Source organism: Podarcis melisellensis (assembly GCF_964234715.1).
Source record: "Podarcis melisellensis genome assembly, chromosome: 5".
Lineage (NCBI taxonomy): Eukaryota > Metazoa > Chordata > Lepidosauria > Squamata > Lacertidae > Podarcis > Podarcis melisellensis.
Genome location: NC_138537.1, coordinates 49,837,102 through 49,861,896, shown reverse-complemented (window position 1 = coordinate 49,861,896; position 24,795 = coordinate 49,837,102). Strand labels below are relative to the sequence as shown.

General features: G+C 41.0%; 1 protein-coding gene across 2 annotated transcripts in view; it reads left to right on the top strand.

Moving 5' to 3' along the window:
- CCDC186 (coiled-coil domain containing 186) overlaps positions 1 to 24,795 on the top strand; it is a 43,984-nt gene that overhangs the window by 4,382 nt on the left and 14,807 nt on the right. For both annotated transcript variants that reach the window (XM_081912152.1, XM_081912153.1), the window contains 9 exons: positions 9,039 to 9,712; positions 14,687 to 14,813; positions 15,641 to 15,769; positions 17,611 to 17,823; positions 19,347 to 19,466; positions 20,954 to 21,058; positions 22,193 to 22,291; positions 22,457 to 22,543; positions 24,616 to 24,758. In XM_081912152.1, the coding sequence (XP_081768278.1) occupies positions 9,054 to 9,712; positions 14,687 to 14,813; positions 15,641 to 15,769; positions 17,611 to 17,823; positions 19,347 to 19,466; positions 20,954 to 21,058; positions 22,193 to 22,291; positions 22,457 to 22,543; positions 24,616 to 24,758 (1,682 nt within the window). In that variant the 5' untranslated portion in view covers positions 9,039 to 9,053. The remainder of the gene's footprint in view (positions 1 to 9,038; positions 9,713 to 14,686; positions 14,814 to 15,640; positions 15,770 to 17,610; positions 17,824 to 19,346; positions 19,467 to 20,953; positions 21,059 to 22,192; positions 22,292 to 22,456; positions 22,544 to 24,615; positions 24,759 to 24,795) is intronic.

The window sequence follows — 24,795 nt, the reverse complement described above, 5'->3', positions numbered from 1 at the left end:
AGAGTGATTTTCCTGCAGGAGTCCCTGATCAGAAATGACATTCCGCCAGGGTCTAGAAGTATCTACTGCCTGCACCTACATCTTTCCCCTGTCCCAAACTGAGTTCCTGAACTTTAGGAAATCAGGGAAGGGAGTGGATGCTTTGTGAGCACCTTCAAATCTTTGTGACTTGGTTGTTTAGAATTTTCAGAAAGGTCCAACCCCTTTGGGAGCATACAGTTGGGTACTTCTACAACACTGGAACTTGCGTGTCATTTATTGATATGTCATTGTTTTGTTTTTTTAATGGTACTTTCTCCCAAGTAAATGCATATGGGATTGCAGTTTTTGTATCCATATGTGCAATCAGGCAGTAGCAGATTACCTGGTAGCAATGACCATACTACAGTGTGCTTTATGAACGTGGCAAAGCTTTATGAACATGGCAAACCGAATGACTGTCGGTTTTGTTGCAAGGGAATGCATGTTGACAAAATACTTACTGGGTCCACAAACAGTAGAAATGCTGTGTCCACAAACAGTCAGTAGAATAACTGAAGGTGATTAACTTGTTACCATGTGATTTAGCAATGGATACCAGTTATTTCAATATCCTGATGTAGCTGATAATATGACTGTGTATACAAAAAGAGAGGTGTAAGAACTGAAGCCTGCCAGAAAGTGATGTCTTCTGCCATGAAAGCCCTGACACTTAATTCTCAATTGTGTGGAGAATTGTGTAGCTATGGCTATGGAGTGGTGAGGAAAAGTCACTCTGTCTATGTTCTGAGGTGCTGTCCTTTATTAGTAAGCAGAGAGTTGAACACTTGCTGTGTAGTGCAATCTTACACATGTCTATTCAGAAGTTGCACAGACTTCAGTGCCACTTACTTCCACGTAAGGGTGTGCAGGATTGCCCTCTTAGCTATCTTTTCTGATGTCGGCTTTTGGGCGGTGATGAGAAACAAGCTTTAACCTTTGTAGCTCCACAATAAGGGAAGGGGGGGGGGACTAGCTCTTTCCAGTCTTGCAAACCTGAAAAGTAGTGGATCATGGAGCCTAAACTACATACTGTAATAAGAGAGTTGTGTTGTGCAGAATGGGCAATGCCCCAGCTGCCAGAGGTGTACACCAGCCACAAAATCTGACTTGTATCTGTAGCTTGGGGAAGCAGCCCAGTCTATTTTGCAGCTGCTCTGTGTATTTCTAATTCGACTAGTTACTCAGGACCAAATTAGACATGTGAAAAATGAAGCTGTGCTCTTCCTACCCCTCCACCCCACTCTGGCTGTCCAGTTTACTATAATGGGGAATCTATAAATGACTGTAACTTATTTCCTCTTGTCAGAAATGGATGGACTTTTCAGGTATAGGAGCCCCTCCAGAGTGGATTGAGCATGTCAAATAGTAAGTTTTGTGCAGAGTACCAAGGTTTGTTTGTTTGTTTTAAAGAAATTGGCTACTGCCAGAATTGAATGCAATTTACAGACATGGTTGCTCCTTCTGTGGAAGAGAAAGCTTGCTAAATTTCAAAATGATTGCTTACAGTGGTTCTCCTGCAAATACAAACTCACTGTTTTGGGGTGGGTACATTCATGGGAAAAAGACGAACATGGATAGGCAAGACTTGGGTAGGTGAAAGAACGTGTTATCTCAAAGGTCATTGCTAAAAGGTGTGATTATACTGCACACCACCACAAGGATACAGTGGTACCTCGGGTTACGAACTTAATTTGTTCCGGAGGTCTGTTCTTAAACTGAAACCGTTCTTAACCTGAGGTGCGTTTGTGCTAATGGGGCCTCCCTCTGCCGCTGCGTGATTTCCGTTCTCATCCTGGGGCAAAGTTCGCAACCTGAGGTAACTACTTCTGCGCTAGCGGAGTTTGTAACCCGAAGCATTTGTAACCTGAGGTACCACTGTACTGACAGCAGACCTGGATGCAGACCGTTGGTCAAAACTTCTCTTGGTACATCATATGTATTTCTAGCCAAAATAAGTTTAAAAGCCAGCAACAGCCAGCACCTGATCCCAAGGCCATGGAAAAGCCACTAACCATATAGTACAATAACAATGATCTCAAGTTGGTTCTTGGTCCAGGATTCCCTATATTCCTGTGCTCTCTGGATTTGGATGCCCCCACCCAAACACTGCATTTTTAAAATCACTGCTGTGCATATATATTAAAGCAAAGCCTAAATGACAAAGGGACTGCTCTGTACTTGAGTGAAGATGGTGGGGTATTGTTTTGACCCTCTAGTCTAGGTTTTCTAACTGCAGTGAATTAGGTTTCCAAGGCACTCCAATCCATCTCCAATTAGGAGATGGATGCTAAAGTACTAAAAACTATGTTTGCTGTTCTCATTTATCTCACGCCTTCCCCTGTGTAAGTCAGTAGAGAAAGAGATTGACAGAGAAAGAGGGAAGGTAGAGAAATTTCATGGAGAATAAGCAGTGTTCTAACACCACTACTGACCTTTTTTAAAAGGCATTTTTGGTTTGTAACAAGAATGTGACTTTCAGCTTTGTATATTATCTTCCATGCTGTATTTTTGATTGCAAACCCTTAAATCTTCACAGATCTGTGTGGTCGCATAACTTTAGTTTACCGAAGATTTTCCTCCCCAGCTATTTTATTTAATGCTCAGTTGACTTGTTCCTGGTGTTAATCCATTTCGTTAACTATTACCTAATGTTGGTTGGTAAAAATACAGCCCATGTAGTTAAGCAGTATAGTGTAGTGAACTTTACCTTGGAAATCATCTATAAGCAAATCCAGAACAGAATGCAGGTCAGGTCATTCTATGAAAATTATTATGGAATGACTCATGGAGGACATAAAATTAGGAAAGCAATATTAAATATTGAAAACATAGTGAGATATTGGAAGCAAAGAAATCTACAGCTGAGCTGAAGGTGTATAGCTGCTGTTGATGTTTAGCATTAGTCACTAGATAAACAGTTTCAGGCATTTCATCTTAAAACCAAAATGGAGTATTTGCAACCTTAGTCCTCTTTTTTAATGAAACAAAAGAAAGCATGTAAAGAAAAGGCTGTCTATTAATTTAAAACTTGGGTAATTTTCAGTATTGTATTTTGTCTGCTGTCAGTGTGGGCTGTGTTGCATGCGGGTGGAAGAATGAACTTGGAGAACTTATTTGGGCAAGGTCATGTTCTACAATAGCAAAAGGACAGCAAATACAGTCAAGTGTGGTCTGTCTGGGATTATTTACTGATGACACAGGCATTCAACAAGCAGTGGGGAATAACGTATTTTCCTATCAATATATTTGCTCAGTTTAGACCAGGCTTTGAATATTAGGAGCATCTTTCTTGCCTGCCCATCCTCCTTCTTCACTTCCTAGTTTGTGGTAACCATAGGTGTTTTTTTTTGTGATACCTGAATTGGTTACCACTAGACATAGTTTAGCTTCAAGTCCACTTCAAACCATGACTCCGATTCCAGTTTAGAGCCATGCTATGGCTAGTTTGCCAGATAGGGCTGGAGATAATTTCAGTATATAAGGAGGAAGGGGGAAGGCATGGCAGCTTGGTACATGTGACATCTGAATTGAGTGTGGCTAGAGTACTGGGAAAAGGTTAACATCTCTATGGCAAATTGATAAGTCTTTAGGAAAGACATTGAAATCCCAAACAAGCATTAAGAATGCACAATTATTAAGGTTTCTAAAAAAAGACTGGAAAGGTTCAGCCAGGAAAAGAAGTCAGTTGCTGATTGCCCTGTGAACTTTAATATTTCTGCTGTTTTTGTGTGAAGGGCAATTCTTTATAGTGTTTGCTTTTCTGCCCAAAAAAATTCTGAAGGACATTGAAAATGTCCACCCCTATTTATTATTCTGTACATCAGGGTTCATTGTGTTTGTTGTGAATTACAGTATATATATTTATGTTTGGGGTCGTGGGCTGTTCCTGAGACTGATGGCTGACTGTCATCTTTGGAGGATATTGGCATCTTTCATTCCAATTTTTTTTGTGTATGTGCTTTCCCTTTATGCTGCCACATCTTTATCAAGTTGCATTGGTGATCTGGCTTGTTTGTCTTGCTTTGATGCATGTTTTAAAAAATTGGGACCAACAGATACTGATGAAAGTAAGCAACATTGAGTAAAATGGTGTGGTACTGCCTCAGCTTCACCCCCCTTTGTTAGCAGTAAATTTTCTTTTGTCAGTACCACTCTATAAAATATGTTAATTTTTTCTTCTTTAGATCTTGTTCCTGTTTCCCCATGCATCTTTTACCAGATGTTTAGAGAGTGATCAGTGCTATTAACATGCTACCGTAATAAGCAAGGAAATAACACTGATTTCATTTATTATGTTTAGTTTCTTGTCCTTTTGAAGTGTAGTTAACAATATTTTAAAATATCTACAAAGACTTCTGATTTTACTAACTGATTTGAAAGGAAACATTGCATTTAAAGGGACAGCTTAAACAAATTTCTAAAGCAGGCCTTATAGCACAGTCACTTGAACTTTACTTTCACAATAAGCTATAGAATCTTTGTTCCTTTATAACAAGGCGCAGCTCCCACTTATCTGTTGAGAGCAGGAATAGTCCACACAAAGATTACACTTAAACAGCGTAATGTTATTTCTTTTAGTATTGTGTGGTAACACTTTAAATACTATTGGGGCTTCTAACTGGAATAAAAACAACATTTTATTTGTACACGTCTTTATCACTTTCTGTGACGGCAAAGCAATATTTGTTGTTCGCCAAGAATTAGAAGATACCCACTACTGTATAAAATAAAGTGCTGGCTATAGAACATCCTGTTTACTTTGCTTTTTTGACTTTAAGACATCTAAGAAAGAGAGGAAATGAGCTATTTGTTTTGTGCTCAGTTGCTTAATGTTCTGTGTTAAAAGGGATTTTATATTTGGATTGTAGGAAAGTCTTAATTATATATATTTAATGAGAAAATGAGAGTACTCTGCACTATTCTTCTAGCAACAAATAAAAATAATATGCAGATGCACAGAAGGAAGCTTCTTACTATATGTCTTGGAAAGTGCTTTGTCTATTTTTCTGGCCTCTGTGGGTTTGGAGACCTCTCAAGATATCATCGTAACAATCCATTAATCCAGGGGTTCACAGTGGGTACCTGGAAACACCTTATTAGCTTATTTGCTGGTGACACTGCCATCATCAAGGCCCAAAAGCTGCTCTTCCAGAGGTAATTAAAACTATAAATTATTGTTGTGTGGTGTTTGGTTTCTTTATAAACTATGACAAATCAGAGACCTTGTTTTGGAATGTGAACTTGCAGACTCAACCAGAAATTAGATGATCCACCAAACTTGTTCTACCTCCTTGCAATGTTTTGGGGTTCTAATTCCTAGGAATCTGAACAAATTGCTTCATTTAAAGTACCCTACTTCCACCCCCAAACATATTGTAGAGGACTTGAAGGCTTGGCAGGCTTTGATTTTGAGGGTGGCTACTGTAAAAATGGTAGACCAGAATTTTGTTTCTATTTCAAGTCCTGTCGATTTCACATAATACCCTTACCTCTTGGCAACTTCTTATTTTTTGCTGCAAAATTAAATCCAGCCAGGGAGGCTGGGAAGTCCTTTATTTACCAACATATTTTGATGCCTTTCAGCTATGGCAAATCGTTCTGATGATTTTAGCAGATCTACCAACATCTTGGGTTGCACTGAATGCACAAGATTCTCCTTCTCTCCCTCTAATTGTGACCCCCTTTTTGCTCCCAAAGAGGTCAATATGGAAGTCTTTATTACACTATAGATATGTGGAACAGAAGGTGTAAGAAACTAGCCTCCATACCCCTCATCCTTAGTCCCCTTTCCTTATATACCACAATTTCAGGCTCAAGATAAATTAACAGTATCTACTATTCTTTCCAAAGCGGGACTGCATTGCCTGCAAGACTGTTATGAGAACAACATGCCAGTTACAGAATCACAACTCTTGGAATACTTGAAAGATTCAGGAGTAGATCAGCTATGTATCAATCAGATTGGCATCATCTTGAAAGATCCCATGTTACATGGTGTAGCCACTAGAGCCCTGGAACCGTAGGAACATCTGGCTGTGGCAAGCACCCAAAAAGGCAGGGTCTTTCCACTTACTGCTTTGAAATCAGTGTGGGAGATGAACCCTATAGGCAAACTGAAAGATTCTCAGTGGCTTAAGATCTGGTCCACGTATCCCTTTAGGTCCATGTCTGCTAACATTAGGGAGAGGTTCAGTGCTGGTTTTTAACTCTGGTCTGGCTAGCTCATACTGTAAGATCTGGTTCCCCCTTATGCTGGCGGGGTTGTAAGGTACGAGGAACATATTTGCATATGTGTTAGAACTGTAATTATGTACACAAATTCCATAAGCAGATTCCAATGGAGATAGGTAGTATTGTTGGCAAACAGGTCACCTTGGATGCTAAGCTATGTCTTTAATCTTTTTTGATGCTGACAATGCCGAACTTACTTCTCAACAGTAAATTCTATATCTGTTGGTTGTTCCTCATCTAGTGATCTCTCAAGGGTGGAAGGATGCATCTTGTTATTCTGTGGTATAAAAAAGTCATATTCATTGCCATTTCTGAAAAACTGACTCAAAAAAATACTTTGCTTCTGCTTGGGAGTCGTTTGTGATTTATATGACCAAACAATCTCACGATTGGCACAGTCCCACTAAGTAAGTTTCTTTGGCAACATTCATGAACATTTGGTATATGGTTGGTAGAAATATGAACCTTGCTTTGCACCATGGAATATATTTTATGTCATTCTTTTTAAGCTTTCTATGATTATTATTTTATTATCTTGTAAATTTATTCTTCCTGTTTTTACAACTGTTTTTAAGTACTGATAGGATGAACCTGTGTAATCATCAGCTTGTCAAAATCAGCCCTTTGGAATGTTCTTTATTAGGGCCACTTATATTTTATATGTATATATTTTAATTAATAGAATCAAAGAATTGCAGTGACCCCAAGTCCAACCCCTGCAATGCACGAATATTGACTAAAGCATTCAAGACAAATGGCCATCCAACATCTGGTGAAAATGAAGGAGAGTCCAAATAATTCTACTAATGCTTTATAGATATATATCTATCCCAATTTGGCACCAGGGTTCCTGAGCTGGAACAGGCAGTTTTAAGTCCACATTTGAATGCCAAGTGCCATTTTGAATCAAGATGGCGTATCAAAATGTAACTTTGCCGAATTTCGCAGGACAGTTCCAAACTGCATTGATTGGGATGCCTCTAAAGATACTGTCATTCCAGTTTTACATGACAGTTACCAAGATCAAGGACTAGGTTTTGGTATATGGTTGGATACCATTGGATATACTCCTCCTGTCTTTTTCTCAATGAAGGTCATTCATAAGGGTAACCAAAGCTGATTTCAGTCCCATACTGTGGTCTGCGCCCAGATTGGAAAGGATCTAAATAATCAGTGTGTCAGATGCGTTTATATTTTAATCAGTTACTGTGAGATAAATATTTAATAACAACAGCTATCATATATGTGTTTCAGATAGGCAGAGTAATAACAGGTTTTATTAGGAAAGTTGTTTTAAGCTGGCATTTGAAGGAAGAAGAAAAAGGTAATATCCCATAGGTTTTCTGGGAGAGAGTCCCATATCACATGTAAGGCAATGCTTTCAATATATATGCAGTAACCCCTGTTATCTAGTAACACTCCAGAAGAGCCTTTAAATGTAAACAAGTACAATGTCCATCAGTTCTGTGAAAGATCAATTAATTGCAATGAGTACAATCTGCTTCTATCTCCTAGAAGTCATACTGTCTGAAGAAAAGCCATGGACCTTATCCCTTCAGAGGGTAGAAAGCAGGAAAAGCTTTTTACATTTTTTTCATCATATCTGGTAACAGGAGGGCGGGTGGAGATGGCGCAGCTATATGACCTGCCCAGTAGCAGATCTTTCAGGAGTCCCAAATCAAGACATTTTGCTTGTAGTAAACCCCACTGACTAGTCATGGCAAAGGGCAGGCCAAGTTTTCAGTGTGCAGTTAAGCTTTTTGTTGATTAATCAGTTGAATGCTGCAGCTTGATCATTTGGCTTTCAGTATGCCACTTGAACCCAGCTACCCACTGACTTTCCAAGTACTGGAAGCAAAATAATTTTATACTTTACATTTCCCGGCATGGACATAGGACTGTGAAACAGCTCTGATGAGTGGGGATTGGGTGTGGCATGCAGCATAAACCTTACCTCTGGGAGTGGTAGTGCAAAGTGTTACTGCCTTGTGTGTTTGTACAGAAATAGTTCATTAGAACATAGGTCTTCAACCTTTTTGAGCCCACAGCGCCCCTGACCAACTACATTCTTTCTGCAGCACCCCTGTGGGGCTCAGGAGCCCAGTTATGTCACCCCTTGCCTGCAGAGCTGGCAGTCTCTCACCCTTTTTCGTACACGCTCTTTTGTGGAGTGTTCCCTCAGCCTCCTCTCCTATCCTTGGGAGTCCTCTGGGCAGCCACTGCTGCTGCCCCTGGTCTCTGAGCTGCCCCCCTCACCCTCAAAGAGAAGTGCCTCCTCACACTGCCCCACAGAAATCTGGGACTTGTCTGTCCATTCCCAACAGCAAGGGCTGGCAGACGGACTGGCTGGCCTCCCTCCCTTGCTTGCTTGCTTACTCTGAGGCTGTCTCAGCTCCTGGCAACCAGCACCCCCTGACTAGCCCCAGAGGTACCATTCACCTACAAGTCTACAGCTGTGCAAGACTTTGGGAGGCAGAGATGTGAGAGGGCATCCGAGGAGGGAGGGAAGGAAAGAGGGACAGAGGCCAGTGTTGCCCACAGCACCCCTGACCATCATTCAAGGCACCCCAGGGTGCCACAGCACACTGGTTGAAAACCACTGCATTAGAAATATTTGGTTAAAGAGTTAAATCCGAAGTATCTAACTTGCCCTTTTTTTTAGGTTTTATGACTCAATCTATGCTGATACGTTTATCTTTGGTAGTTGTTGAAAGCGATCAAGGTTATTACAGGGGGGAAAATGTTTTATGACTCAAAACTATTTTACTCTTACGTTTTCTTCCTAGATTCTTGGTGAAAAGATGGATGAGCAATTACAAGAAGAGCAAAGTCCTCTGTATCCGGTCAACCTTTCAAAGACTGATGACGTATCTTCCAGCTCATCAGCTGTTGAAGAAGCAGAGAAAACACTGGGAATTCAGGATAGTCTACAGACTGCAGACACTGGAGGTGAAAAAAGCACTTTGAGCACAGAAAATAAACAATTGACACTGGATCCCAGTTCAACAGCTCTTGATGCAAGTGGAAATGGGGATGTTGTTGATGCACAGCTTACACCAGACGCTAATGGAGATGGAGGTGGAGATTGTTGTGCTAAACCATTCGAAATGCAGACAAAAGAGGAGTGTTTACCTATGGGAGACTGTAAAGGACAAGTTTCTAAAACTGATGACACAGATCGATCCCTGGTACACCTATTGCATGACGATATGAAAGGGCCTCATGGGGTCTGCTCAGAAAGCCCTTATGACACAGATTGTACTAAGAATCTTATCTCAACTATTCAGAACGCTTCTTCTCAGGAAGCTTTGTTAGAAGAAATAGAGTCTGAACTACTATCGACGGGTTTGTTGAAAGACCATAAACTTCCAAATGGGGTGTGCAAGAGTGAAGCTACGTTGGCTGTACTTGAAAAATGCATGCAAGATAAATATCTGCAGCAAGAACACACAATAAAGAAGTGAGTACCAGGCGGACATCCGCACATAGATCTTTAAACACGAATGTTATTCATTACGTATTGTGGAGTTACAGCTTTGTGCTGTGTAACTATAGTGATGCCTTTGTGGCTAAATGGTCAGCTTGGGCAAACAACATTGCTTGCAAGAGCATTTTCACTTTTCAATAGGCAGAGAGATTAATTCATATATTAAACTCATCAGTCCATAAAGTGACCATATGGTTTCCAAAGCGTGCGTTAGGTAAGGCAATCACGTTGCCAAAATTCACATAACTGTGTGTCAAGTGTTCTGTGGGGCTTTAGATTTCTGGTTGTTTTTTTTAATACTCTCCTTCAGTTGATGGATTCAGACGTGGTGTGTTTGAAACTGAGTAGCTTCAAAAACAGTTTGGGGTTTGGTATGCGGGTCTTCTGTTTAATGGATAAGAGTAAATTCTAATGCCTTTGAGGACCAAACTATTGGTTACTGTATGTTAGTCCAAAAGCCCCTTTCCATTGCAATACACTCTACAGAGGGGTACTTTGCAGTGAGGATGGGGGGACAGAATGTTAAACCTCTTTCCTGTGAGGTGTTTCCTTATTCTCACTACCACAATTGGATTCTACTAACCGTGTTTGTAGTACATTTAAACCTAGAACATTGTTGGGCAGGAAAAAACCAACCTGGCAGGAACTATCTTCTTTCCTTGGTCTTCTTTTAACTGTGTTTCATTCAGGTTAAACTAAATTTATCTCATTGCAGTTTACCTCTGTCCCCAGCTTATATCCAAGGATCACTTTGCTGCTTGGACAAGGCAGGGTACATCAGGTACAAAACCCCTCTACCCACTGCAGTTCCTCATGCCCCCTGAAAAGCAGCTCCGTGAGGTTGGGAGGCCCTCTGGAATACTATGGGATATTGTGCAGAGGGTTCCAGTAGATAGGGGTTGCGGCAAAAATCGGATGCTCCTGCTTTGCCCAAATGGTAGCAGGTTCCACTACTGGCAAAGCCACTATTGAAGATAGCCACTGGTACTTTAATATTAGAGGAAGACTGCAGTTATTCGTAGTAGCTTATTTGTTACCTCATTTGAATTACTTTTAGCGAGGGTTTGAAACAGGCCTGCAGTGATGTAGGGTTAAACACACCAGTTGCTTCTTAGTACAGCAATTTTTAGAACTTATTGACTAGGCATATGATGTAGCACAGCCACTTGCATGCAGACGTCATTGAAATCCGTAGTATTTGTGCATGTAGTTACCAAAGAAAATACAAATATGGTGACTAATATGCAGATCAGGAGCATAATCAGAACTTTGGCCTTGGACAACAACATTATTTTTTTGTCAGAGCTTGGAAACCTGAGGTGTTCTCCAACAGCCTTTGAGAAGCTGTGTAGGACCCTCCTTCCTTTGAGTCTTCTTCCAGGCTTGAAGCCTTACATCACAGAGTAACTGAAGCAAGAAGAGAGAATGAACAATTAATTGAATGTGTTGCTACTGAACAAGGTTATCTAATAACATGAAATAATCAGAAGCACATTAAAGTGCCCTAGAACACATAAAGTCACTAGAATCTTCTGATGAAGGAAGAAATGGATGCCACAGAAACTTAAAAGGGAGACCAAAATCAAATAAATTATCTATCTCTTCTGCTCTTCTGGTCCATGTCTCTCATCCCTCTGCAGTGGCCTGACAGCTGGCAGGGCAGATTTCCATGTCACACTGACGCATTTATGGGCCTCTGTGTATGAGGATGTGTATTTTGTAATGTGATAATGGCCGTGCCAGTCTGTCCAAATATATATTTTGCTCACTTACACATGTAAAAATATGCTGATGTCACTATCCTAACACTTTACCTTATTTATAAGAAAGTAACTGTGTATATGGAAAATAGTAATAGTAGGTTCAATTTTTTCCTTGGGAAGAAATAGCAACCCAATACTCTTTTTAATCTCTCTCTCTCTCTCTCTCTCTCTCTCTCTCTCTCTCTCTCTCTCTCTCTCAGCTGCTTCTGGGGCAAGGTAGAGTATCCTGCCCCAGTGAGTAAGCTATACTCTCACTTGTGAATTGTTTATCAGCAAAGACCTTCCCAGAGCATGTCTGTGATTACAAAGAGACTTTCCAGCCATGACAGGATGGTGTGTGAAAAACTTCCAAACAGCTGTGTTTTTTAAGTTCTTAAAAACATTGATTTTATACATAAGCTATCACTGGATCTTGCAGTTACAGGAAATGTCCTCTGCTGTGAGTCTAAACCAACCAAACTCTGTGATGTAATAACTTCCCAATATTGCAGGAAACATGTTTACTGTATGTTTTAGGTAAATTTTATTTGGTCCACTTTGAACTGAGGTAAACTTCCGTTTCCAAAAGAAACAGAATTTCACTGAGAATCAAAGGTGGCCCTTGGGCGGTGTAATTTCCGTAGGCTGGTGCTGGAGTTCAGCAGTCTTTGGTTTTTTTAAACTATGGCTAAAGAACTAGGAATAGGCCACAGGATTTTGTGCTCCCCTCCCATACATAGCCTCTTCCTTCTACCACCAATCTTGAAGTGGCCCTGCCCTGTTCCTTGTTGTAATACATGCACTGATGTTTCTTCTTGGGCTGCTTAACCCATCCTTTTTTACCAAGACATTTAGTGGCTACTGTGCTAAGGACAATCCTACACATGCCTACTTAAGAAATGAGTTCCTTTGAGTTCAGTGGGGTTACTCCCAGGTAAGTCAGTCTAGGATTGCAGCATTTATGTCGGTGTCCGTACAATAACAAATGATGGTAAAAGGCAGTAAGGTGAGTGGAGAATGAGAGGAGGTTGTACAGTGGTACCTCGCGTTACGTATCCCTCTGGATACATAATCTTCGGGTTGCGAATCTTCGCCTCATGTGCGTGCGCAGAAGGGTGCCTCCGGTTACGGACTTTTCGGGATACCGCCAGGCCTCCGGAATGGATGCCGTCCGTAACCAGATGTACCACTGTAATTTCAAAATCATGGCTAAGCAACCGCTACCATTAGATCTGTCCCACTAAGAAAACCTTTATTTCTTTCTTTAGTTCAACAACGTCTATACCATTTAACACCATAGTTTCTAAGTACACAGTGAGGTTACAAAAGAGGTAGAGATGATAAAAATCAGTTAACATTACCCATCAAATCAGAAAAGCTTATTTAAAATGCCTCCTGAATATGTTTCTTTTTTAAAGTCCTTCACCAAGAGCCTAACGTGCACCAGGGGAGGGGGCTTGTGATCTCAGCCAGGAGGGAGTTTCACAAAACTGGGAACCTTGCCAGAAACTATTCTGACTAGATCCTTTGAAGAATTATTCCTTATCAGCCTGCGTGCATAAATCACCTACTTCTTGTTGGTTTCCAACGCCCATCATCCCTGACAATTGGCCACGTTGGCCGAGATGGATGGGAATCCCGGACCAACAATATCTGGAGGCCACAGGTTTCCCACCTCTGACTTACGTGCTTCTGGGGTACAAATTGGCTGTGATTCAGAACTTTTGTGCTGTGAATTGTGCAGTAGTTTGGAGTTGGCAATAATTCAGAACTGTTTCACATGAACGTTCTGGGCTTCACTTGCCTTTGTTGAACCAGTGCCGAATTTGATGTGCCAGTTCAGTATTATTTGTGTGAAGTGCTACAGGCAAACCAGCTTTTCGTTTCTCCCTAGGCAGCCTTGGACCTTCTGACCACATCTTTAATTTAATTATGTTGTTTCATCCATGAGACTATAAAAAAAAAAACCCTGGCCTGTCGCTGTTTGAGGTCTTGTTGGGAGGTTGCTGTTGGCCATTTGCAAATTTTCTAAAGGGCACCTTGAACAGAGTTGAATAAGTTTGGGCAACTTTTGGCCAGGCTATTATTAAAGCTGCCAGGGTTGTAAATCTTTCGAGATTTTGATTTGGCTGTAGTGTTCGAAGGCATGGAGCCAGCAAATTAAACACATGCCTATTCTTTCTTTTTGTGGCTTTATTACCTAGACAACAGTGAAGTGCTTTGTATGCTCTAAATGTGCAGTTTGATCTGAAATACTACTCAGTTTCTTTCTTTTAATTCAAACTTTCAGACCAAAGTATCATAGGAGTCTTTGTGATTTGTTTTGTTAAACAAATGAGATTCTTGTATTTTGAGGATTGTTCCTGTGGCTCCAGCTCACTGGAGACTTTGCTTGTGTGTGTACAGTTGTGCACTCAGAGTGCTCTACTAATATATGAGCAGCACACCTGAGCATTTTGTGCTTTTAAAAAGAACTAACCTTCATTGAATTTGTCTCTCAGTAACTGTTAGCTAAATGGAGACAAACAGTGGGAAGTCTGTTACATTTGTGCCCTGCTTATAAGCTTCCCAATAGAGATCTGGTTGGTCACTACTGAGAACAGGATGTTGGGTTAAATAGGTTAGCGGGCCAGTTCAGCAGGGACTCCTCTAATGTTATGTTCTTACTGCACTGCAGAGGATTCAATTATATGACCCTCAGTCCCTTCCAACTGCACAATTCTTTGATTCTATGTTTCCCTCTGAAGCAAATGTCGGACTTTATTTATGCTTTCTTTAAGCCACATGGAAGCAGTTTAAAACTACCCCTGGTCATCAGCTACTGTGACGTTTATAAGAGCACCTTGCCATGTGGCCATCTCAAGTGTGTTGAGTGTCTCCATGTCCCCTGTGCTCACCTCTAGTGTTGTCGTGTGATAGGTGATTGTTATATGGAAAAGCATCCAAATTTTTCTTGTAAAATGTGGAAACAGTTGTAAAATGGATGGGGCAGAAGTGGTAAAAGTCTAGTCAGTTTGGGGGGTGTAATGGTGAGGGAGGGACCAAGAAGGTGGACTCTGCCTTAGCTTGAGAGCAGGGGGGTTAAGAAGCCCTTGAGGAAATTTTGGGTCTGTGGCAATCCAGGGTTTGGCAATGTAGTTATCTTTTCGTCATACACACTGGGCTCTGCTTCATCGGAAATTCTTTTAATTATTTCATTGGACAGATTGATTAAAGAAAACAAAAAGCACCAGGAACTAATTTTGGGCATTTGTTCAGAAAAGGACGACTTAAAAGACGAATTGAAGAAAAGAACAGAAACTGAAAAACAGCACCTTGGCATTATTAAACAGGTATGGAGTTTTAGGCATATTCATGCCTTGTTCAAGATATTTCACATAAAACTTGTATTTCTATTTGTACTTTCAGATACTTGGTTCAGTATTCGTATTTCTTCATATACCTGTTGACTCAGAAGTGTCCCACGGAGTTCAATGAATCCTAACTCTAGGCTGTGTATAGGAAGGTTGCTGCCTGAATTGCCTTGAACTTGTGTTTGGAAATAGTATATATTTTATTTGCACTGAGATGTACATGGAAGCCCCTGGGGCAATATTTTAATTCTCTTTTTAATAGAGCATCATATTGCATTATATGTGACTGTTTAGTTTCCCATGCTTACCAGATGTAAAAGTGTGTTAAACTCAGCCTTGTAAACAAGGCTACAAAATTACTACCCTGCCAGATGTTTTTTTTTTTTTAACTGCTAGACTCTGGGAGCTGTCAAAGGAGGGACCGTCTCTCCAGCAGCCCGTAGGATTTCTGTGTTTGGCCCGACTGAGAAGAGGGATGGAGTGCTTTGTCTCTTAGATATCAGATCGCTCCTTATTGCCTGTGGATACCGGATGAATACTTAAGACCACAGCTGTGCTGAAATTATTGTCAGAACTTGGAACCATGATCACTGGAACCATGATGGTGATGGCAATATGGTTTGATTTGCTGCCATAGCAGGACCAGCACCATGTGATGCATATTGCTGCTTTAGGGTGTCAAGATCTTTTGCAAACTGCTCCCAAATATAAATGCGATGACATTTTTAAAAAGCTCTACTCAAGTTGCAAATTTTGCAGATCACTTTTTTGGCTCATGGCCGAAATACATAATGTTCTCTTTGCAGTTAGAGGCCAGAATAGAGGATCTTCAAAAAGAAGTTAAAGCTGCTAAAGATAAACTGCTATCCCAAGATGCTGCTGCGAAAAATGCCATACAACAACTGCACAAAGAGATGGCTTTTCGTACAGATCAGGTGACTTTTTAAAAAAAGTTCTTGTTGTGCTTTCTGTAGGAACACGAAGGATGATATAGGCACTGTATGCATTAAATATCTTCAAGTATTTAGTTGAAAGTTAAACATATTTTGGCTGGTGCTGATGACTGTACAGTGGAACCTCGGGTTGCGGACGTAATCCGTGACGGAGGCACGTCCGCAGCATTCGCATCCTGAAGTGCCACATCTGCGCAGGCGTCAGTGCAATTCGGCACTTCTGTGCATGCACAAAGCGTGATTTAGTGCTTCTGCGCAGGCGCAAGCGGCGAAACACAGAAGCAACCCGTTCCGGTACTTCCAGGTTTCCCGCGGTCCATAACCCGAAAACACGTAACCTGAAGTGTCTGTAACATGAGGTATGACTGTAGATGGATGTCAAGTCACTCATATAATCTCCATTCTGGATTTTGCAGTTGCTGAAGATGTGTCCAGAACACATCCTCTGAGACAAGCTTTGGTTGTTGCAGCCATAGGTTATAATGTTATAAGGATAGAAGTTGGGGGTAGAGAACCTTGAAGGCAAGGTGAGGTATATTCCCATCCCACGTGTGCATAGTACATAAGACACCTTCTGTTAAAACTAATATGGTGAGACAGTATTCAGCATTCCATTACTATTGGTGTTCTATTACAGTGGACACTTGGGTTGTGAACGTGATCGGTGCGGGAAGCATGTTCACAACCCACCATGCCGCGTCTGCGCAGGTCGTGATTTGGCGCATTGACGCAAAGCATGATTTAGCACTTCTGCGCATGTGCCAAAACCTGGAAGTAACCCATTCCAGTACTTCTGGGTTCGGTGCAGTGCGCAACCTGAAATTGTGCAACCCGAAGCGTCTGTAACCCTGTAACTGTTATCCAGAGTAGAGCGTCTGTAACTGTTATCCAGACAGACAGAGTGATTGTCTTTTCACAGTTACCAATACAGTCATACCTCTTGTTATGTTTGCTTCAGGTTGCATGATTTCAGGTTGTATCCCGCGGCAACCCAGAAGTACCGGAAAGGGTTACTTCTGGGTTTCGCAGATGCACAAAATGACATGACACGCATGCGCAGAAGTGGCAAATCGCGACCCACAGACACGGGTTGCATTCTGCTCATGTTGCGAACGGGTTTCCAGAACGGATCCCGTTCGCAATCAAAGGTACCCCTGTACAGCATAGTGTTGAGGCTGAAAGAGTGACGACTCTTACACTGCAGGGCGCAATCTGAATCCATTGTACTCATTTTACATGGATAGAAATGGTGGGGTGGGGGGAGTGGCAGAATAAGAAAGGGGATGGTCCTACCCATTGGTCTTCTATGGATTACTCCTGGAAAATGTTCCCCACAACAAAAAGAGAGCTTCTCATCCCTGCTCTAAAGGTTATTAAAATGGCATAATCCCATTGCTCTGAAATAGTCAAGAAAAGGCAAGACACAAATGTGATAAGGGTTACAAAATACTATTTGCTTATTTATCTGTATATTCTTGTTCCCTGTTATTCCCCCCTTTTTTCCTCCATTCCATTTATTTTATTTAATTTTAGACTGCAAGCTGCTTTGACCAGCCAAACATTTATTTTATCTGTTCTGGCTTTGAAAGGTTCAGATTAAAATACATTAAAAGTCCTAGGCTGAGTCATATTTTCATTTTCCTCTTCCACCTCCTTTTCAACATTTCATTGGAAGCTAGGCTTCATTCTTCAGTCATGAATTTAGATCACATTGCTTCAGTTGCAGTGATTTTGTATTCTTATTATCTTGACGAATGGGGAGGGGAGGCATATATATTCACTCTCATTACCTAAAGTAAACTTGTAGTGTTTGATATTCTAAGGCAAACAAGAAATGTGAAGAAGCCCGCCAAGAAAAAGAAGCCATGGTAATGAAATACGTTAGAGGAGAGAAGGAGTCCCTAGACCTCCGAAAGGAAAAAGAAATACTTGAAAGAAAATTGAGAGATGCAAATAAAGAAATCGAAAAGCAAACTAACAAAATAAAGCAGCTTTCCCAGGAGAAAGGACGTTTGCACCAGCTCTTTGAAACCAAGGTATATCCACTTCATGTTGAGTTTCTTTTGTATTCCTGCGACTTACCTTGAATTCCAGAAATGGGATTAAAATGCTGAAATGACTTGGCATCCATTTCAAGTGAATGGGAAATAGAATATATTGAGTCAGATGAAGTTGAGAGTTCTAGTAGAAAGGGGGCAGATTTAAATACAGTGGCAAAAGGCTACACTTCTATGGACCTTAATCCCAAATCGGGGTGTTGTATGGTGCATGATCAAATAAATATGTGGCATCTTTGTTTCTTCTTTTTGGGCAGGGGGAGATGAAGGTCTCCTTGCCTAGAAAACTTAACTACCTAGAATGAAGATGCTCAATGTATATATTTATATGTTGCATGTAAAAATTAAGGTTGCACTTTTGGGTTTCTAGCATAATTTTTTTAATATAGGTTCCCCGCCCCCCACACAAATAATTATTCTCTTATATGTTTTTTACTTGCATATACTGACTATTGAGCTTTCCTGAAAGTGAACTCTAAGACAGAGGTGAACTGCTGACCCACACAGCTGATCTGGTCCACCAGTCCTTCTTTACTGGCTTTTCACAGCCCTTGGCTCACTTGACTGCTTCTTGCAACTGACAGCAGCTGGTTTAACCCTCTGTCTAGCCCAGTGCGCAATGGGGATGGAAAATCTCATGCACTGCACTTCTCTGCTGATCTGCCTCCATTACTCGATAAATTTTCCAGGAAAAATAGTCCCATTAAAGTTCAGGGCTGGACAAGTGGGCCCTGGAAGGGGTTTTTTTTGGGGGGGGAGGGGGTTGCACTGCTTTCTCGCTTCAGAGAATGATTTCAATACTATGAAGATTTTGCTGCCCCCACATGGTGATATTGATATTTTCCTTGACACTGGATTTCCTGGAAACTGTGTCATCATGTCTAAGACATTTTCTACATTAAGCTTAAAATGCTTCTGTCTTATTATAAAGCAGTTGAAGAATGCAAAACCTACATATGGCAGAATGTTTTTTCCCCAGTACAGATATTGTGTTGCTTTTTCTTTCTCTTTTCCTCCAAAGTGCATGTATTTACAATGCCAAATGAGGAAACAAATGACCTCTAAAGCTAGATGATATTAAGGAAGAGAAGGAGGAAGGATGAGGGGAAAGACTAGGAAGGTAGGAGGAGGAAAAGATGAAGTGAGAAGTTGGGGCAGAAGAATTCAGATGTGATACCTTATTATATATATTTGTTGCCATAATATATGACACGAAGCATTGCATTATCAATAGTCACATTAGACTGCAAAACAGAAGTTCAAAGACTTTTCCAGAGATGAGACCTTTTCAGCGTGACTGTCATAGTTCAGTGACAGGCAAGCAGAATTCCCTGAAGACAAGAAGACTACAAATACATTTTGTTCCACTTCAGTGAAATCATTGTGTGCATGCTTAACTCCCCACTGCTTGCAGAAAGGTCGCTTGTATTTCTGCCGCTCTGGGCCTATCCATTTAAAAGGCTTCATTTCAAACCTAATAATCTAAAATTATTCTTTTCAAGGAAGCTGAAGCCACCAGAATGTCAAGAGAAATAGAGAAATTAAAAGAAGAAATGAACTCTCATGTGATCAAAGTAAAATGGGCCCAAAACAAATTGAAGGCTGAAATGGATTTACACAAGGTAGGTGTGCTAATGTTATAGAGGGACATTTTCACTGCAGCTCCTATGTCTCTTTGTAAAGCATGTGGTGCAAGGTTTGATTGGCTGTTGCTGTAAATGTAGGACAAGTTGATTAACACAATGGGAGCGTAACTGGAATGAGAGTGGGGTTTTTTTAATGGTGCTATTCAGTGTCTGCGTGTAATCGGAGCAATGAAAGTTGGAAAATGGGTAAAAGGTTGAGAATTGGCATGAAATGAAAACCTATAAACTTAGCAGTGTAGTTCTGCTGTAATTCTGTGCAAGAGACCTTCTCTTCTGGATCAGATGAGTTACCGGTGAAATATTTTTGGGTTGCACTAAACACTTCACTAGTGACGCGGGTAGCACTGTGGTCTAAACAACAGAGCCTAAGGCTTGCTGATCAGAAGGTCGGCGGTTCAAGTCCCCACGACGGGGTGAGCTCCCGTTGTTCAGTCCCAGCTCCTGCCAACCTAGCAGTTCAAAAGCACGTCAGAGTGCAAGTAGTACCTTCTCTGGCGGGAAGGTAAACAGCATTTCCGTGTGCTGCTCTGGTTTCACCAGAAGCAGCTTAGTCATGCTGGCCACATGACCCGGAAAAACTGTCTGTGGACAAACGTCGGCTCCCTTGGCCACTAAAGCAAGATGAGTGCCGCAACCCCAGAGTCGTTCGCGACTGGACTTAACTGTCAGGGGTCCTTTACCTTTACCTTTTTAAACACTTCACTTGGTGGGGATGGACAAGTAGGCATTTCTTAGTATTGTGAGGCTAAAAAACGTTTTAAATTCATAGTGTCCTAATAGTCAAGAATTTAACACATCAAACAGTTTCACACAGACTGCTCTTGGATAATAATGGGATCTTCAGCCAGTGTCTGCCGGTTAATAAATATAATGTTCAACAACCATATCTTAGGTATGAGGTGGTGGTGTTGTGATGTTCAGATATGCCCTTGGTTGCTTAAGGAAAGCAGTGAAGGCTGCCACTCCATCCTGTCCATGTTTGTTCAGACACAAGTCCTTCTGACGTCACAGACGTTTTCTCTCAAAATAGGTATAAATGAGATTACAATCAAGCCTTTATGTTCCTTTGTTTCCAAAGAATTTAGCTTTCTTTATTTTTCTATTGGATTTTTAATTTCGTCCTCTGCTGCTGGCATTAAGCAGGAATTTTGTCATTTCCATGCAGTCCTGAACTTACTGTCGTTGTTCTACATACAGTGGTACCTCGGGTTAAGTACTTATTTCATTCCAGAGGTCCGTTCTTAACCTGAAACTGTTCTTAACCTGAAGCACCACTTTAGCTAATGGGGCCTCCTGCTGCCGCCATGCCGCTGGAGCACGATTTCTGTTCTCATCCTGAAGCAAAGTTCTTAACCTGAGGTACTATTTCTGGGTTAGCAGAGTCTGTAACCTGAAGCGTGTGTAACCCGAGGTACCACTGTTCTCATTTAATGGTAGCTAACCATTGTTTATCGGTTTTCCAGGACACCAAAGATCGGCTTAAAGAGGCAACAGCAAAAGTCACTCAAGCGAAAGAGGAAGCTGAGCAAATACGAAAGAACTGCCAAGAAATCATAAAAACATATCAAGTGGGTATAATGTTGCATGAAGCAAAATTAAGATGTTGAACTTGCATATAGATTTTCTTTTCTTGCATGTCCCACACTCGCCTCTAGCCCTATAGCTGAAATGATACAATTCTTTCCCAAAACCTATCTGATCAAATGTCATTTCTAAATTAATTAATTGTCCTGGCACAGGCAAATCCAGATACATTGCTTGCTATTTCATCTTACTCTAGCCATGTGTTCTGATCTTCTGCACTATCGCATCCAGTAGAAAGATCTTTCTGTTGTGCTGAGTGTGCATAATATTATAGTTATTTTTTAGCCACCATACAACCTAGAGGTACTGACCCAAGGTGTAGTGAACACCTGTGTGTGGTAAGGCTAGGGACCAAGGATACTAACTAAATTATGCGCCTAAGACTCCTTAAGCGGCATGCCATAGCCACCAGCCAGCTTTTCTCAGGGCTGAGTTTCCTCCTCTCAGGTGAGAAATCTTCAGTCCCAGTCTAATGGAGGGCACTGGTTCTAATCTTTCTATATGACAGAACATATGCAACATCTAGAAATAGTATAACCTTTTTGCTTTCACATCCAGAGAGTGCAGGTTTCAATATCCACACACACTTAGATGTCAAAAACACAAGTCCTGATCAGATGATCTCATAACTCTCCTGCCTGCAATAAGCATGTCCTTGCTTATTCTTGGGAGACTGAGGGGTGACATTACACAAACAAAGAGAGTCTGTTGAGTGGCAATAACATCTGATGTCATTCCTCTGCTTCCTTATTTATCCTTGGGGATATTGATTGCACGAGAGAGCTATTCTGTATCTTGACCACGCATATGCTTTCCCTGTGTAATGTCTGAATGGGGGAGCATATGCATGTCCCTTGTGGCAAATTGCACATAGTCCGCACACATCTGGTATCTTATGTTTGTTGTTTCAGAATGATTGTCTCTCCCTTTTGCATGTTACCCACAGTGCTAAAAGCAGTCATCTGTTTCCAAGCTTGACTTAGAAGAAAATAAGTTCATAGTGATTGGACTGTAAGTCTGGGATAGATGATTGCAACATAACTTGTTCAATAAATAAGGTCTTTTCAGTTTATGAATTGGCATGTGAAGATTTAATAGTGCTCATTCCCTCTCCTTAGGAGTCTGAAGAAATTAAATCAAATGAGTTGGATGTAAAACTCCGACTTACAAAAGGAGAGCTGGAAAAACACTTGCAGGAGAAGTCTGACCATCTAGAGGTAAAATATATTACTCGCTTCAGTGGTTGCATTTTAATGAGGGTTAAGGCTCGTCCGGGGGGGTGGGTGGGAGAGGGGTGGGTGGGTCCAAATCACAAATGCTATGTAGATTGAAGTGGACAGGATTCTCCATGTATGCAGAATTGTCATTTTTCTCTTTCAAAGGTACATCATGCCAAAATAAAAGAACTTGAAGATGTAAAGCGCACTTTTAAAGAGGGTATGGATGAGCTACGAACTCTAAGGACAAAGGTGAGAGAGAAGAATTCCTTGTAGCCAAATGAATGAAAGCAAAGGGAAGGAAAACTAACTGTATTATTTACTTGGATGGTTTGACCAGATAGATCAGTGCAAATTTGACTTCCAGGGACCTGGTGGTTCTGTACGATATATAATGGCATTGTACTAGCAGTAAGTCCAAGAACTAAAATGATGTGGTACAACCACTTCATCTCTTGTTTCCTGCATTGCTTGTTACAGTGGTTGAAAAGAGGTCTTTCAAGTGCCCTTCTAAAGTAAGAAGTATTGAACTTGGCAACAAGTTCAGAGGATTTGGGCCAAACATAGTCTCTCAAAAAAATTATTGCAGCAGGCATTTCTCTGGTGCCACCATCCTTTTCCTGACCTTGATGTTTTCCTTCTGGAGTTGACATGGTAGCTGTGAGAAGATTTAATTTCCCCAAGCAAATGAAAGAGTTCCTGAATGGATAAGAGAGCTGCTTCATGGCCATGCTCAGCTCTTTCGACTTTGAATTCAAGTACTGTCACTGAAATGGCTCCAGTGCCACCACAAAATTTATTTTTTGTGCAACCAGCAGATAGGGCCAGGAAGGAGAAGGGAAGTGGAGATAGGTATCATATTTGGAGTCTCATTTGATTAATTCCATAAGGATATATGATGTGCATTATTTGCTGATTTATGTCGTGATAAAATGTAAAAACTTTAGTTTTCAATTGCTGTTCTGAAAAATGTAATAAATGGCATCATCTGTCAGTAGAACCTTCGAACTCCCCTAAAATCAGGTAGGAAACCTGTCTGTTGCTAATTTCCATTAGAGAGCCACCAATTCACAAGATGTTAAAATGTAACACGTTTGCATTTCACTATATCTCCTAAGCATTTAGGATGCAGGGCTATATCTGTGGTTTCCCCCCCCCCCCTGCAAAGTTTAGGAGGGGGGAAAACTTACTGCTTTATATTAAAAGCTGGTTACGATTCTGCTGAGTTCAGGCAGAGATGGTAGTTCTTTTGTCTTTCCTTGCCATACTTTCCACACACTTTGTTAAAACAGCCTATCCGATTACGGTAACTGTAACTAACAATGCCTGGAGATCAGGTGGCTTTTTCTCTTAACTTTAAAACCCCAAACCCTGAAAACGACAAGTAATTATACTTTTGTCAGAGCACTTTCCCAAACAGATCGTGTCCCTTCTTGTAAACAGATAGGTAGGGAAAGAATTCTTTAAATGAAGAAGTCGGTGACAAAAGCAAGATTAGGATGGGGGAGAAATAGGTTAAGTTTCAGGTGTCTGTGCAAGTTAAATGAAATTAAATCTTAATGTTTATACAACACAGTTTCAAAAATATACCGCATTTTTTGCTCTATAAGACTCACTTTTTTCCTCCTAAAAAGGGGAAATGTGTGTGCGTCTTTTGGAGCGAATGCAGGCTGCGCCGCTATCCCAGAAGCCAGAACAGCAAAAGGGATCACTGCTTTCACTGCACAGCGATCCCTCTTGCTGTTCTGGCTTCTGAGATTCAGAATTTTTTTTTTCTTGTTTTCCTCCTCCAAAAACTAGGTGCGTCTTGTGGTCTGGTGCGTCTTATAGAGCAAAAAATACGGGTATATATAACAAGGGGATGCACACAATAAACACAAAATGCTACAATATAATCAATAAAGTTTGGCTGGTAAAAAGAAATCACATTTGAAAGACCTCTGCACCTAAAAGGAGGCACCAGGTATGATTCGTGCTAGTGGCAAGGCGTACCACCAGACAAGGCCTGCCATGTTGATGGCTTGGTCCCTTGTCAAGGGGCATGGGGCACTACTGAAGTGTCCCATCAGAACAACTCAGTGAGTGATGTGGCACATAAGGAATCAGGTGGTCCTTAAGCCTGGTAGCAAATTGGCAACTGGTACAGCTGTCTCAGCAAAGCAGTAAAATGTTGCCAGTAATCTGCTCCTGTGAGTAGTCTGGTCATTGCATTCTCAGATGCAAAGGGAACCACTGTGTACAGTGTTTGTGATTCAAAAAGTTAATAAAATCTACCAGAAAGAATGAAATGCACCATTTACTTTAACAAGTTCTGTTGTTTTTAGGTCAAGTGTCTAGAGGATGAACGACTGAGAACAGAAGATGAATTATCAAAATACAGAGAAATTATTAATCGCCAGAAGGCTGAGATTCAGAATCTGCTGGACAAAGTGAAAACCATAGATCAGCTCCAGGAGCACCACCAGAGGTAAGATAGTTACATTTTGGTTTTATAAAGCAGATTT